Below are 13742 nucleotides of genomic sequence, written 5' to 3'. Positions count from 1 at the left end.
TGTTATGAACCGACACTGAATCTAAAATGATATGCGAAGAAAAATATATAAAAATATATATACCCCATGTATATATATTTTTATATATTTTTCTTCGCATATCTTTTTAGATTTTTCTAAACCCTTACTTCAAAACACTCTCCTGCAACCCGCCTCACCCAATGTGGTGTGGACCTGCTTTTTCTCTAACGTATTTTTCTTTGCCTCTCTTACACGACAAGACGAAGGACAAATACGACAAATACGTCTGACTGCTACGCCATCTTGGATCTTGAAGCGATGACTTCCTTTATGTCGGAAAGAAAGGCTGTATTGGTTGTAGCCAAACTGACACTCAACAAATGGCCAAAGTGGAGGGTGGTTGACAGCGAAAATTAAATTGGAGTCTTGTTTTCAAATACTATTTTTGTTCTCAAAATATTTTGGGGGAATTAAATGCATAAAGTCTTGCACTCCATTACAAAATATTTGATTGCAAAACTTGTTTTTTATTTTGAAGCCTCGTTTTTGCTTTCAGAACAATTATTTTTGACGAAAAATAAAACAGTTGTTTTCAGATTTTTTGGGGGAGGCTTGAAAATAAAATGGTTTTCCTCTCAACTAAAAGTCATCCATTTTTTGCAAGTTGGGGAGGGGGGCTAATAGCTGAACAATAGACTTTTCAACCTTTACTAAAGAATAGTCTAATAGCTGAGCTAGGTGTGAAAAAACAGGATCCTCACACAGACCAGATTTGCCCTAAAGACCAAGAGGGAGTTAGAGCACTGATTATGCTTTTGGGTCCCAATGTACTACTGTGTCTCTAACTGACAATGAATGGGCAATATAAACCAAATGTTTAACTAATAACTGTGCACGACTTCAAATGAAACAAGCAGGGAGCAAGTTTCGAACCCTCAACCCACTTGCATGAAGTCCAGTGTGCTGTCGACTGTGCACCAAAAGCATGCTGAAGCTGCAGTGTCCATAGAGCCCGTAATGACTTTTCAAATAAGTTGCTTTACGGGCAAGAAGGGGCAGAGCAGCGTTTCCAAAACTTGGTGCTCCTTTTGGTTTTTGTCCTAACACTACACAGCTGATTCAGATTAACAAAGCTGATTGATTATTTGAATCAGCTTTGTAGGGCTAGGGGAATAAAAAGAAAATGTGCAGCCCTTTGGGGTTCAGGTGACTGAGTGTGGGAAGCCTTTGTCAGAGGGTAAAAGTTGCATACCCCTGGGCTGTAGGCTGCACACCTTGGGTCAAATAGTAGGTTCTGTAGCTGTGCATTTTATCGAAACAATTCTGTTCTACAATGGTTCTTTTCCTTAGCTCAGGGTAAGTAGTAGCAGGCCTAGAAAAGTCTTATGCGACGCAAACATTTGAGGAGTTTGTCCTCCTTTTAATCAATCATAATTTGTCAAATGCCTTACAGGTTGTTTTGCCTCTTGATGGCAGCTGTGGGCATAAAAGCACAACAGACACCTTCTATAAGTATGCATTTTGCACCCTGCAAATTCAAGCACTAAGCATTTGACAATATATATTTTTTGAATTTTAACTAAGCTTTCCAATTCCAGATGACCTCCACGCTGAATGCCTTGGTAACGTTGTTCGTTTGAGTGTCGCTCCTCTCTTTGAAGAGGTTGATGCTGTCTTCAGTGAGTTTGCCTCTTATGATTCTCTTTCTCTCCTTTCATAATTCATTGCTTGATATTGCTTGTCAACTATTGTGTTCACACCATCTCCATCCCTTCCAGATGACACACAAATCATTAACCTGACGCCTGGCCTTGCTACTCAGTGTGGATTCAGCTTTAAATTTAACCCCATGGGGAATGCCATGTTTTTTGCTTCTCTTCAAAACTGCTTTTCCCAACACATGGTAAGCGCTGTAGTGTTTGCTTGAACTTCAAATGGACAGTTTGCCTTTCAGTATCACTGCATTTGCAACCCATAATGTAGCAACGTCATTTTATTTAACCTTTGACATGGAGTCATGCTGAGACCAGGCTCTTTTACATATGTATCCTGGTGTATACAGGGCTCAAGTCAATATTTGCATCACTAGATGGAAAAATGAAATCATTGAAAACAAACACATTCTTCAGTAAAAATGTCCTCAATAAGCCCGAGTTGCCGTAGAGGTGGTAATTCATACAATTTTAGAGCATGGAGGTTATTAGAAGTACGGTGCCAGAAACATTGAAGCAGTTTTACTGAACTCTGTGGCCACCCCTGGGTCTGGTATCTCTTACCTCTAAGTTAACGATGACAGAAGGTACAGCAGAAGTTTATGGAGGGCTTTCAGAGGGCCAGCCAACTTTCTGATACAGACTGCAGTGATGTGAACTACTGAGCTCTTCTCCTGTAGTGTGGCTTCAATAGTGGCAGCTGCATTCATATAGCCAATTTTGCCACAGTCTATAACTTGCATGAATGTCACCTGAATTATTTGTTTTTTTGCCATATAATGAAAGCCTTTTTTTCCTTCCCCCTCATTTTAGGATAAGATGTTCAGCTTGGTCATGCAGTTCAGGCTGCCAGGAAACCACATGACTGAAGACCCTGTGTATAGAGTGGGCAAAACCTGTAGCTACACCCCCTGGACCTCGCGAGAGATTCTGTGCGACCGCAACTACATGGAGGCAAGTGAGCAGAGCATTCCCTAATGGACATGTTTACAGTCAAGCTTGTCGTACAGCCTGTATAAATGATCTGTCTAGAGCTACAACTGTCCAGTGTTTCATTTCTTCTGTGACACAACATAGAGGTCTTGACTCTCTCTCAATTCTGCACGCCTCTTCAAAATGCACATAGGACAACTTTAGAGGTGAGGAATCTTGGCCTATTCTCAATGCATTTAAGGAGGCGAGTGGATAGATTGAGAACTGGCCCTTGATTTCCCATTGTATGGGAGGGAGAAAATGCATAGGGAATAATGGCCTTTCTTCTCTAGGTGTCTGTCAGAAGGACTCTTCCAGACATCCAAACCGTCCCCGGACAGCCCACTGGGGAACCGAAAGCAAGGAGCGCCAACTTCCGGAGAGGAGCTGAGGTAGCCATATTTTATTTCATTACAAAATGACAGGATGGCGCTAAACAATGTGCTTTTATTGACAATTTGTTTAATTCATGTTTCCATTTCCTGAGACAGGCTGTTGCTTCAGGATACAAAATGACAGTTGTCTTTAGTCCTAGCAAGAAGGTCATGAATGTGGATGAGGTCCAAAGAAAGGGCTATGCAATAGCCAACACACCCACACGGCTGGTGTTAAGAAGCCCTCATAATGCAGAGGAGACATACCTCCAGAATGTAAGCTGATTTTGTCCACTTCCTCCATGAACTGGGTCATGTTCAGTAGAGCAAACATTTGGAAAGCGTGGCCCTACCTGAACTCTGCAACATTGTTAATACGGTTTGCCCCACTGAACACGGCCCTGGTGTGGTTGCCCCCTGAACAGGTAGCTGGGGTTCCGATGCGGGTGCTCTCAACCTCAACCTTCTTTGAGCAGAAGTGGCTGGTTACTCGAGTAGATGCCACGGCTGTTTGTCCAACACCAGGTTGAGTGTGAAATCATTTAAGATCCTTTAAACCCAGTTCTTAATTGGCTCCAGACAAGACTTTCATTTGTGTTATGTAGTGTTCAGTTGGGATTTTTTTGGGGGGTGAATTGTTTCCAAATAATGGCACATTTGTTTTCAGTTGCAAAATGTTCTGTTATGATGTGCACTTGGCTTCTTGTGTCACTGCAGAGGCAGTGGTCTTTACTCCAGAAGTGATCACCTGGTACATGCCCAAGCACATAGACCCACTTTTCTCCTCTGATGCCTTCACTATGTTGGAGGTGTACATGGGAATTGACGCTAAGAGGCTGGACACTGAAGAAATGGCTGCCAGAAACTACTCGGTTTTAGTCACGGAGGCTCATATTATTGTTGAAATTCCGGTGGGGGCTGTTGGCGGCTATTTCAAGGTCAGCGTTGGATGAGTAAAATGTTCCTGTTTAATTTCTAAATCTTATTTGTAGAGCCTTCAGTGCTTTGCAGTAACCCTTTGCCATCTCTCATGGGTAAACTCCTAGAACCGTTGTTTTGTGTAAAATGTTTCTTATTGAGCAATTGTCTGCTTAATAAGGCTAATATACAATGGATTGCAAATTGTGTGAATGCTGTATAAAATGACACTTAAACATACTCTACCGCTTGTCTTTGCAGTTTGTCCTTTAGCCGCTTCACATTTGAGACCAAATATCCACACTAAAGTATTGTTTACTGGACTTTTTAGGGAGCCGGTAGCTTTGCCACTGTCAACTGAATGCAAGCAACACTCGGCTGCTGTTTACATATTGTGCAAGTGTTTACTTTGCGTGTCAGTTGCTTTGAAAATGCAAGCGTATACTTACCAGCTCTCTAAAGTCTGGTAAACAATACTTTCCTTTGGATATTTTGTCTTAAATTACAAGCGGCTAAAAGACAAGCGGTAGAATGATTGTATTTAACTTTCTGGCTTATAAGGAACATTGACCTGTTTTTGCACTCCAATTGTGTATTACAGCCTGACTGCATCACTCGTCTCCCTTACAGAGCCATATTCAGGATGACCAGTACTTTGTCACTTACACCATTGAGCCCATGCTTGAGTTGCTGTGGATCGAGGAGGTCGCACACGAGGACACCAGCTACAAAGTCCTCTTCCCTATCACAACACCTCCGATGGCCAGGCCTCCACAAGTTCGCAACTGTGAGTCTGGTTTAGTTAAACAGTGCCTATGGTAATTTGGGATGCCTGGGTTGTTCATTAGGCACGACGAAACAGAAGAAAATGTACTGAAACGGGGAGGCAATACCCGGACTTATCCAATAACAAATGTCCATTTTCAACTTCCATTGTACCGCATTTCAAAATGTTTTCCTTTGTTTGCCAATGAACAGACACGCCCTTAGACACAGTTCCTGAGCAGGCAGTGTTTGTGCTTGAGTTGGGGACCTTCAACCTTGATGTGGAGCTGCTGAACATCACCTTTCCCACCATGGTGCTAACTGTTGCAGAGTGCAACGCCAGAGGCTTCAATGTTCAGGAGCAGAGATCCCCGGACAACACCTTGAAGACCTTCAGGATGGAGGTGCCCTTCTCAGACCCGGTGGTCGTCAAGGAGGTGTGTTTCTGTTAAATGCAAAGCCACACGCAGTGATTTGTACATGCCCTAATAAGTGGGCCACCAACAAAATAGAAATAATGGCACAAATGTACTTTGTATCCCTCATTTACTCAAGTGTTTCCATTATTTTGGCAGTTGCCAATAGTGCTTGATTTAGAGGAATGAGGGCAACATTACTTTAAGTATATAGTTTGTTTTAATAGTCCCCATATGTACTTGTCACTTGATGTTGAGTAAGGTTCTGTTAGCATTATTGTTGTATCAATTGACCAATGCTTTTAACTTCACTACAGAGAAGGGCGGAACAAGGTGTCACAACCTTCACTCTTCAGCTGATCTACGGCCTGGTCGTCTTTCCAGAGTACGCTCCTTTCTCTCACTCTGCCGTTGTGGACGCTGTACTGCTGGACATTGGTATGTCTCTGGACTACGCCAAACTACTGTTGAATGGTTTCCTCTCGTTAATGATTGCCCTGAAAGGAAATTGTCAGTGGAAGCCCAACTAGCCATACTGTAGGTTTTTCCTATGCGGTCTCTCTACAAAGAAAATGTTAAGCTTTAGAGTATTTGGACCCCGTTGTCCTGTTCCTGATTTGCCAGAATCGTGTTTATTCAGGCCCACCGTTGCAAAACAAGGGCTTCTTCTTGGACAAGTTCAAGTAGTACCTTCCTGTTTTTTGTGCTTAATGAACACAACCCTGTTTGTCCTTGTAGTGCCACCCTCAGTCACTGGCAACTGTGATCAGGAGAACTTCCACATCACTGTGGACTACAGGAACCAAGATCCCTTTTTCGTGGTCTTGGTTGGCAAGCGGCTGCTTAACCATGAGCTTGCTCAACAGTATTTGACAGAGGGCGACGCAGACTTCACCATCACGTTGCCCTTCTCTTCGCCGGACGCAGTGTTTGAGGTACGACGCTCTCCCAAAACATGTTAACCTAAATTGCTGCAGCTACCCTGTATACTTGCGTACGATATTGGACTAATGAACTCTCCCATTGGTTCCCAGTCGGTTCACTCGTCCTCTGTCAGGAGCAGACTGGATGTGGCTCTGTTGAATCCTTACAACAACATGACCATCAAATACTTTTCCCTGGCTTGCAGCTTCCTCAAAACGCTGACTGGTTGGTTCTCAAACAATTGCTTCCGATAAATAGTCGTTTGACATGGTTACCAAACCTGGGTTCCTTGCAAATACTGTGAGTCTAATAGTAGTGCCACAGATGGGCATGGTTTGCACTTTTGGTGCTATTCCATTGGTTCAAGCTCAATTAAGTGTCACAAATACAGAACCCAGGTCTGATGGCTACCTGTCTTTTGCTCCCCCACCTCCAAGAGTGTTTCTCTAACGGAACGATGACTGCGCTGGCGGTGAAGGTGGAGTCTGCTCCCGGTCTGAACCCCGGTCAGCTGACCCTGAGCGACCCCGCCTGTGGTCCCACCTACAGCGACGATCGCTTCGCCTACTTCCACTTCACTGTGAACTCCTGTGGCACCACCAGGAAGGTAAAATGACGATTACCCTGAGGTGATACGGACTGTTTGCTTCTGCAGGCTGTAATAAGCAATTCCCCTCTACTACAGTTTATCAACAATGTCATGCTGTATGAGAACGAAATCTCCTTGCCAGATGAACTTGAGGTGAAGCTGAATGCCACGGTGTCTTCAGAGGAGGAATATCAGTAAGTGTATTACGCATCCCAATTGTGGCATTGGCTTTTATTGGGTGTTTTTTTTTTTTTCCTTCGCCAATTGCTCAATGCTTTGTATACAGGGAAAATGTGCCTCTACTACCAGTGTGTCCACTCCACTGCTTGAAGTTGCCTACATCCCTCTTTTTAGGTTAAAGGTTTCCTGCTACTACGTGGCCAACACCACTCGCACATTGGCCTTCCTGACCAGGCCGCGTGACCACGAGCCTTTTGTCGAGACTGGGACGGGTCGACTAATGGTCAGAATGAGACTCGCTCAGGGTAAGCGTGCACAAATTCAGAATTTCAACTTGACCCCTAGCCTCTAAAAGAATCTTGGAAGGTCTCCTTTTACAAAACGCTTCCCACAAAATGTAAGCCTTGCGTTCTGAGATCTACAGGTGTGGCTATGGAGTAACGGTGAGGAGCTGATTTGGGGTGGTAGTGTTGGCTATAAATGACTTGTGTTCATCGGGGCACAACAGGATATGATAAACGAGCATTTCTTAATGGACATGTTCAGATGGTGCCCACTGAACACGATCCCCGGTTGTCTTGTTCTGTGTTCCAGACGCCTCGTATAACACGTTCCACCAGGAGGAGGACTATCCAGTGGTGAGGTACCTGAGACAGCCTCTGCACTTTGAGGTGGAGCTGACCACGTCCTCTGACCCCAAGGTAGTGCTGGTGCTTGACCACTGCTGGGCCACCCTGAACGAGGACCGCGACTCTCGACCCCGGTGGAATCTCATCATTAATGGGTAACATGTTGTTTTTGGGCCTAAACAAGTGTTATTCCACAGGTGTGGTTCCTGAGTAATTAGCAACCTATCATGCTTGGCAGGCCATTTACTTTGGCTACCGTGGCTATGCCCCCATCCATAGGTCCTGAGTGGTCACAATGCTTAAAAAGCCGTGTGCGGTCTGTCACCAGATCGCCACCCAATTCTGGTGCGTACGATCACATTTTTGTGGTCCCTGCAGCGTACCATTGGAACGGAACGCATGCTGCAACAAACGACTCTAAACCGCGTTGTCTGAAAAGCATCTAAACAATGTTTTGTACTGATGAGAAATAAAGGTCTTCACAACTTTATTCCACCTTAAATGTTAACGTTATCATCTAGTCTAAATAACAGGTTGACTTGTTTTTCAATGTGATGCGGTACAAGGGAACCATGTAAATCTAGTTTAGAAAATATGGCATGCCGTTCACTGCGCCCGTTGCCTGAGATCTTAACTTAGTTTGGCCACTTCAGCATGTGACAAATCTTTGTACTTGTTACGGCGTACACATGACAAGTAGTTTACAGTTAACTAATCAAAAAGCCAATTGTTGTCACCTCCCCAAATACAACCGTAGCACAAAAGCTAAACAGAGTTGCAAGATATAGCTCAATCCATTTTGGGGGGTTAAGTCCTTGGATGGTATTGTGGGGAGGATGATGCAGGAAACATTACTAAGATGGGGATTTATCAACAGTTTTTCTAAGCTAAATACCCCTGGAAAGGAGGGGTCTGATCTGGCAACCCTGAGGTACCATAGTTTACACTCTGATCCCGTGTTCAAATCAACTAACGACTTCAGTGCATTCAAGACAATGGGGGTACTCCAGTTGATCACCATAAGTCAGTCGAGTCTGACATCACGTAAGCGTCTAACCCGATTGCATTGTATGGCTTTAGCATTAGCTCATATTCAGTACCACCTTCAAAAGTGTTTTACACGCGTGTCCATTACAATCTAGGCAAAAATCAGAACGCATACGAATAAAACACTAAGTACATTATACTTACGGTACGCTACAGTAGAAACGACAACACGTTATGCGGAAAATAAGGCACTTTGATGTGAATGCACGCATGTCCACAGTTATTTGTAAGGGAGGCAATAAATGTGGAAGGCCTGTATACCTGATCTGGGGAAGTGCTTGGAGTTTCTTTTGAAGGAAAGTTTGTCCGGCTCATTAAATTCTCAAATAGAAATGGTCTGCAACAGTGAAATGGGCTACTTTTGTGAAAATGAGAAGTTGAAACGGCCTATAGAAAATTAGCAGGTAGTGTGCCTTGGTTTGAGGTCAGCGCAGGTTAACTGTGCACATTTTGGAGCAGGGAGTGCATTGTGACGTCACGCGCATAAAATCAACTCCCACTGCTGGGGCGACTGTTGAAGATATTTGGAACTCGCGTGTGAAAAGGTTGTTGGCGTTACCTACACCTTTTTACTCAATGTTATCCTTTTGGTTTGCTACAGTTCAGTGTTTAGCCGAACTGATGGTCAGTCGAATGGAAGTCAAGAGCGGCTGGCAAGCTCAGCTTGCCTTTCCGATTGGTTTCATACAACTGCTCTTAACACTGACTGAATACTTGTTGGTTTTGGGTTGAATTCAGGCACAAGTGACCTCTTGTGTTTAAAACAGTTATTGCACTAAACGTAAAGGATGGTTCACACGCCTGTCCAGCATGGATGTTTGAAATGGAATAGGATCAGTTGACAGGATCCCCAGAAGTTGATGCCGCTTTCAATGGAATTTCCTCTCCTAGAGGAATGCGCTAATTGGGAGTTGCTAAACATGAACAAATGCCAAGGTCAAGTGTAGCAGCATCTTGCTAATGTTCATAGTTTTAAAAAATGCATTACATTTTTGATTTGGGTGAGCACTTTGCCACAGATGGACACTGCTGGCCTAATTTTTATCTCAAGAATTTAAATTGGGTAACTATTGAAAGATGACTTTTTTTTCCTACATCGTAATGGGCTACAATGACTGCCCATGATTATGCACACTGCAAATGACTATTTTGCGGGTGCCTTTTCAGTATCTGGATACATGTTACACCAAGCAGTGTAGTGAAGCAACTTTATTGGTCAAAACCATTCATTTGGGCGATCGGTTTTGCAAAATGCTAACAAATCACGCAATTTGACAATTTTTGTGAAATGTTCGCAAAAACCTAAATTTGTCAATGTGGACAAGGCTCATCTATCACGGAAGTAACTTTGCAACTTAAATCAAATTTCATAGCAGTTTTAAAAAGACAGGCTGAATGTTTTGTGTATCATAGGAAAAGACACCATTCACATGGCTGTGCACAAAATGGGCAGTTTAGATTTCACTTCAGCTGCAACTATATCGTTGTGCAAAATCGTGGCCATTGTCTGTCAGCTCAAGTGGATTTGTACTGGTGTGGGCGTTTGTCTCTTAATATAATGTCTTCAGATTTCACAAATCCTTTTTGCTAATATCTGGCAGTTAAACAGTAAATGATAAACCTCCCAAAGATGCAAATAAAAAAAGTAGGCCTAAACTTCCAATGCGTAGGTTACTTTGTATAGTAGAGCTACGTTTGAATCCGATGCCATGGGTGTAGAATTTATTTTGTGACCACTTTCTGACAGCGGAAGAATTGCTTTGGCGCATTGCATGAAATTCTTAATTAAAATGAAGTACTTATTTTGAAAAATATGATTGCCTTGTTGATACCGACTGTCTATTCGGCAACTTTGGTTAAACCACAGTCAATTGATCAATATTCAGGTCGCCTGTAGTGTGATCATTTAGAATTTTAAGAACCATTTAGAGGGACATCTCACCTCATGTCAATGTAATTGAATATACATGTTTGACATCTGTCATTTAACAAGCTATAAAAGCCATTGCACTAGACAAAGTAATGTTGTTGGTGAGAAATGCTGAATGTGCATTTTTGTTTTTCAAATAGGCAGCTCAATTTCTGTTTTAAAATAAAATGGCCTAAATCAGATTCATCCAGGTCTGATGGGCCAAAAGATCAGCAATTAAAACCAACAAACCACTGTCGTGACGTGACCTTGAATTCTGAGGACTGTTTAATTGTTAGCCGACTAAATGAATCAGGTTAGGATTTGGGGTGCCGAGGAAGCGGTTTTAAAAAGTTACCGTCTCCCTACTTAAACTCGACGGTAGAAATCTATTCCATTGATAAAGTCAACTTATTATCCATGACATCGTATCCTCCTTGCAGCTGCAAAACCCCAACCTTATGATTCAGTACTATACAAATTGGTTTAATTGAATTGCTAGCTAAACACAGGTCCCTAGCGGACTGACACAATATGATGGCTTGTTACAAGATGTCTCCCCCCCCCCCCCCCCCGTTCCAGAAGGGACACTTGTTGTTGAGACATTTTTGAACACACAAACTGGCCCCAGCTTGGAGGAAAAGCATTTATGTGGGATGGCGCCGTGGAAAGGTAGGTGGTTGGGTCTTCTCTCTGATTGGCTACACGAGGTCACAATGTCGTTGGTTGCTCGTGGCTCCAATGACGCGTCTAGAACAGAACTACAGGATGGATTATCCTTTCACTCGTTCTGGAAGATGGGCTAATCAACCCTGTCGCTGATTTCTCAGTGGGTGATGAGAGTAGGATGGTTTGGATATAGTAGCAGAATGGTCCCACTTAAGTTTGCTTTTCTAGGTACTTGTGAGTTTAGGAAAGTTTCAAACGTGTAGCTTGCGCCTCACGTTTTTCTGGTCTAATGTTAATTTCTGTTACCAGTCCTTTTATGCACTCTGGCCGCCGGGGACGGTTCTGTCAGTCTGACCCGCTCTCTGATGTCCCTCGTGGCATGGCTACTTACTATGCAAATTTTCTAGGGGAGTTTCTCTAACATGTTCAAAAGTGAATACTGGAACAATATTTCTAACAGATTAGCTATAGAAAATGAATGTCATATTGGTTTTTATTTTGATTTGTAAAAAGGAAATCCTAGAAAAGTGCTCACTCTACAGGTAGGAAGTCTTGAGCCTTTACATTGTATTTTTTTTCAAGACAAAGGTGATTTTTGGTGGGAAAAGCCTATTAACAAAGACATTCCTTTAGTTCATGCTGGAGGGGGAGAAATAACCCACTTCTGCTGTAAATTGATCTGATCCTCACAGGACATTCATGACACCGCTACAAGGCGGTTGGGGTTTGCAGCGTTTTCTTGTGCCTAACTTGGTCCCTCTCTCTACACTGGCAGCTGTGAGAACCCCGGTGATCCATACCGTGTGGTCTTCCATCCGGTGGTAGCTGACGCCAGGGTCCACTTCCCCCCTCACGTCAAACGCTTTGAGGTCTATATGTTTGCCTTCGCCGAGGATGCGGTTGAGCCGAGTGGCCAGGTAACGAAGTTCACCCAACAATCTTTATTGGTTAATTTTGTGTGGCATTCATCCATTTATTTTTTTAAATCTGACTCCATGAAATCTTTGATTCCTAGGTCTTTGTCCATTGTGATGTGGGCATCTGTGATGCCAGTAGTCCCTCTGGCGGCCCCTGTAGTGGACAATGTGTGAATCAGGACAACCCGACAAGAGGTTGGTCTTGTTTTATGCTTTTCAGACCCTGGCAGACCATAACTGAACTAATAGCTTCTCTCCCTCTCAACAGGTCAACGACATGTCAAAGACCTCTTTGAGGAGCGTCATTTATATGTTTCTTCTGGATACATTCTTTGGGTGTAATGTCTCTAACATGTCAAATAAAGTGTTCTATATAAAACAATCCTAACCGTTGGACTACCTTAATTGTATCTGATTTGCAGTTAATACCAAGGCGCATGTAGTAGGCTTGTCATCTGACGTGTATCAATCAACCCTTTTGTAAGCATGGAACTCTGAACCATCCACCGGAGGGAGATAAGTGTTGCACACCAATTTCCTGTCTAAGACAAACAATGGGTGTCAAAACAAGCTTTCCAATGTCCAGTAGGATGAACTGACTCAATGTTATAGCAGATGGTGTTTCGCCAAAGTGAGGTCAACAGGGCTGTGGTTGGATGCAGTGTTGGTAATTTTCAACTGAAATTACAACTTTCCTTGATACCTCTCATTAGCTTGGTTTCCATCCAAATATGAACATTTCTTCTAATTATATACATGTCAATCTCATGGCTCAAATGGGAAGAGCTTGACTTCATCACTACTTGTTTTTGTAAGAAATGTTGACAAGCTGAATGTACCGAGCTGTCTGTTTTAAACTACTAGCACACAGCTCGGACACCCATACATTCTTCAATCTCCAAGACCGAACTACGGAAGGTACAAACGTTTGTGCAGCCAGATTTTTTTATTTTTTATATTTTATTTTTTTAAATCAAAGTTAAAATCAAAATTATGAAAATCGCTATTTAGCAAGTTACCTGACTAGCTAGTGTTAGGAGAGAATTTGTAATTTGTCTTTTAGGGACTCCTTAGAACCAACAAACCAGGATGTTGTCTTGTGAAACAGTGGATGTAAAGAATCGACATGGCTAAAGCGTTGACTGCACAATTGTGTAAGCTTGCCTTGCAGCTGAAGTAACATGCTTATTGTGTTGGATAAAAAATAACTATGAAGCCGATCTGGCTACACGTTCTGAACTAATATTCATACCAATCTGTGAACCTCATTAATGAAGCTTAGTAGAATATACCTTTTATACACGTATTTTAGTTGTTACCACACATGAGATTCCTATTTTGTAGCCTGGCAAATAAAGGTGCGGTTCAGATATGACAAACGCCATTATTTGTATGTATTACAATTATACACCTCAACAGCTTTTACTGCTCCTGGGATATCAATGATTACACACAGGAAAAAAAATCCTATGCATATCTGAGGACACAGGATAGTGTTTCAACCAGTGGAGAATGTGAAACGCTTTATTGAAAGTGCAAGAGTTCAATCTTGGGCGGGCAGGTGGTTAGAGTGTTGACTAGTAACCAGAAGGTTGCAAGATAGAATCCCTGAGCAGAAACGGTAAACATCTGTCCTTCTGCCCCTGAACAAGGCAGTTCCTAGGCTGTCATTCTGACCTGATGCCTAGTTAAAAGGAAGGCAAATCTCTACTTCAATGCACATATGGTGTGCATTAGATGAGGTGGGGGGAGAGAGCATA

General features: G+C 42.8%; 1 protein-coding gene across 1 annotated transcript; it reads left to right on the top strand.

Moving 5' to 3' along the window:
• Positions 1-1169: 1169 nt before the first annotated feature.
• LOC118964393 (uncharacterized) lies at positions 1170-12364 on the top strand. Its single transcript, XM_090233452.1, has 21 exons — positions 1170-1317; positions 1415-1473; positions 1560-1640; positions 1740-1864; positions 2487-2627; positions 2939-3037; positions 3137-3295; positions 3445-3544; positions 3737-3957; positions 4568-4724; positions 4916-5139; positions 5436-5556; positions 5857-6053; positions 6153-6267; positions 6480-6649; positions 6728-6825; positions 6986-7116; positions 7406-7595; positions 11841-11982; positions 12081-12177; positions 12251-12364. Exons 1-21 carry the CDS (start codon positions 1295-1297, stop codon positions 12322-12324), a joined length of 2724 nt encoding a protein of 907 aa, XP_090089578.1. The 5' UTR covers positions 1170-1294; the 3' UTR covers positions 12325-12364.
• Positions 12365-13742: the final 1378 nt, after the last annotated feature.

The sequence above is a fragment of the Oncorhynchus mykiss genome, chromosome 4 (genome assembly GCF_057628025.1).
Source record: "Oncorhynchus mykiss isolate SJ-2025 chromosome 4, ASM5762802v1, whole genome shotgun sequence".
In the NCBI taxonomy this organism is placed as follows: Eukaryota; Metazoa; Chordata; class Actinopteri; order Salmoniformes; family Salmonidae; genus Oncorhynchus; species Oncorhynchus mykiss.
The sequence above is the reverse complement of the archived record's forward strand: the minus strand, read 5'-3'. Positions and strand labels throughout refer to the sequence as shown.

Excerpts from the sequence above, each read along its gene's own strand:
- LOC118964393 (XM_090233452.1), top strand. The coding sequence starts at position 1,295 with ATGGTTCTTTTCCTTAGCTCAGG. Across the intron at positions 11,983-12,080 it reads CGGTTGAGCCGAGTGGCCAG|GTCTTTGTCCATTGTGATGT; the intron begins GTAACGAAGTTC and ends TTTGATTCCTAG. Across the intron at positions 12,178-12,250 it reads TCAGGACAACCCGACAAGAG|GTCAACGACATGTCAAAGAC; the intron begins GTTGGTCTTGTT and ends CCCTCTCAACAG.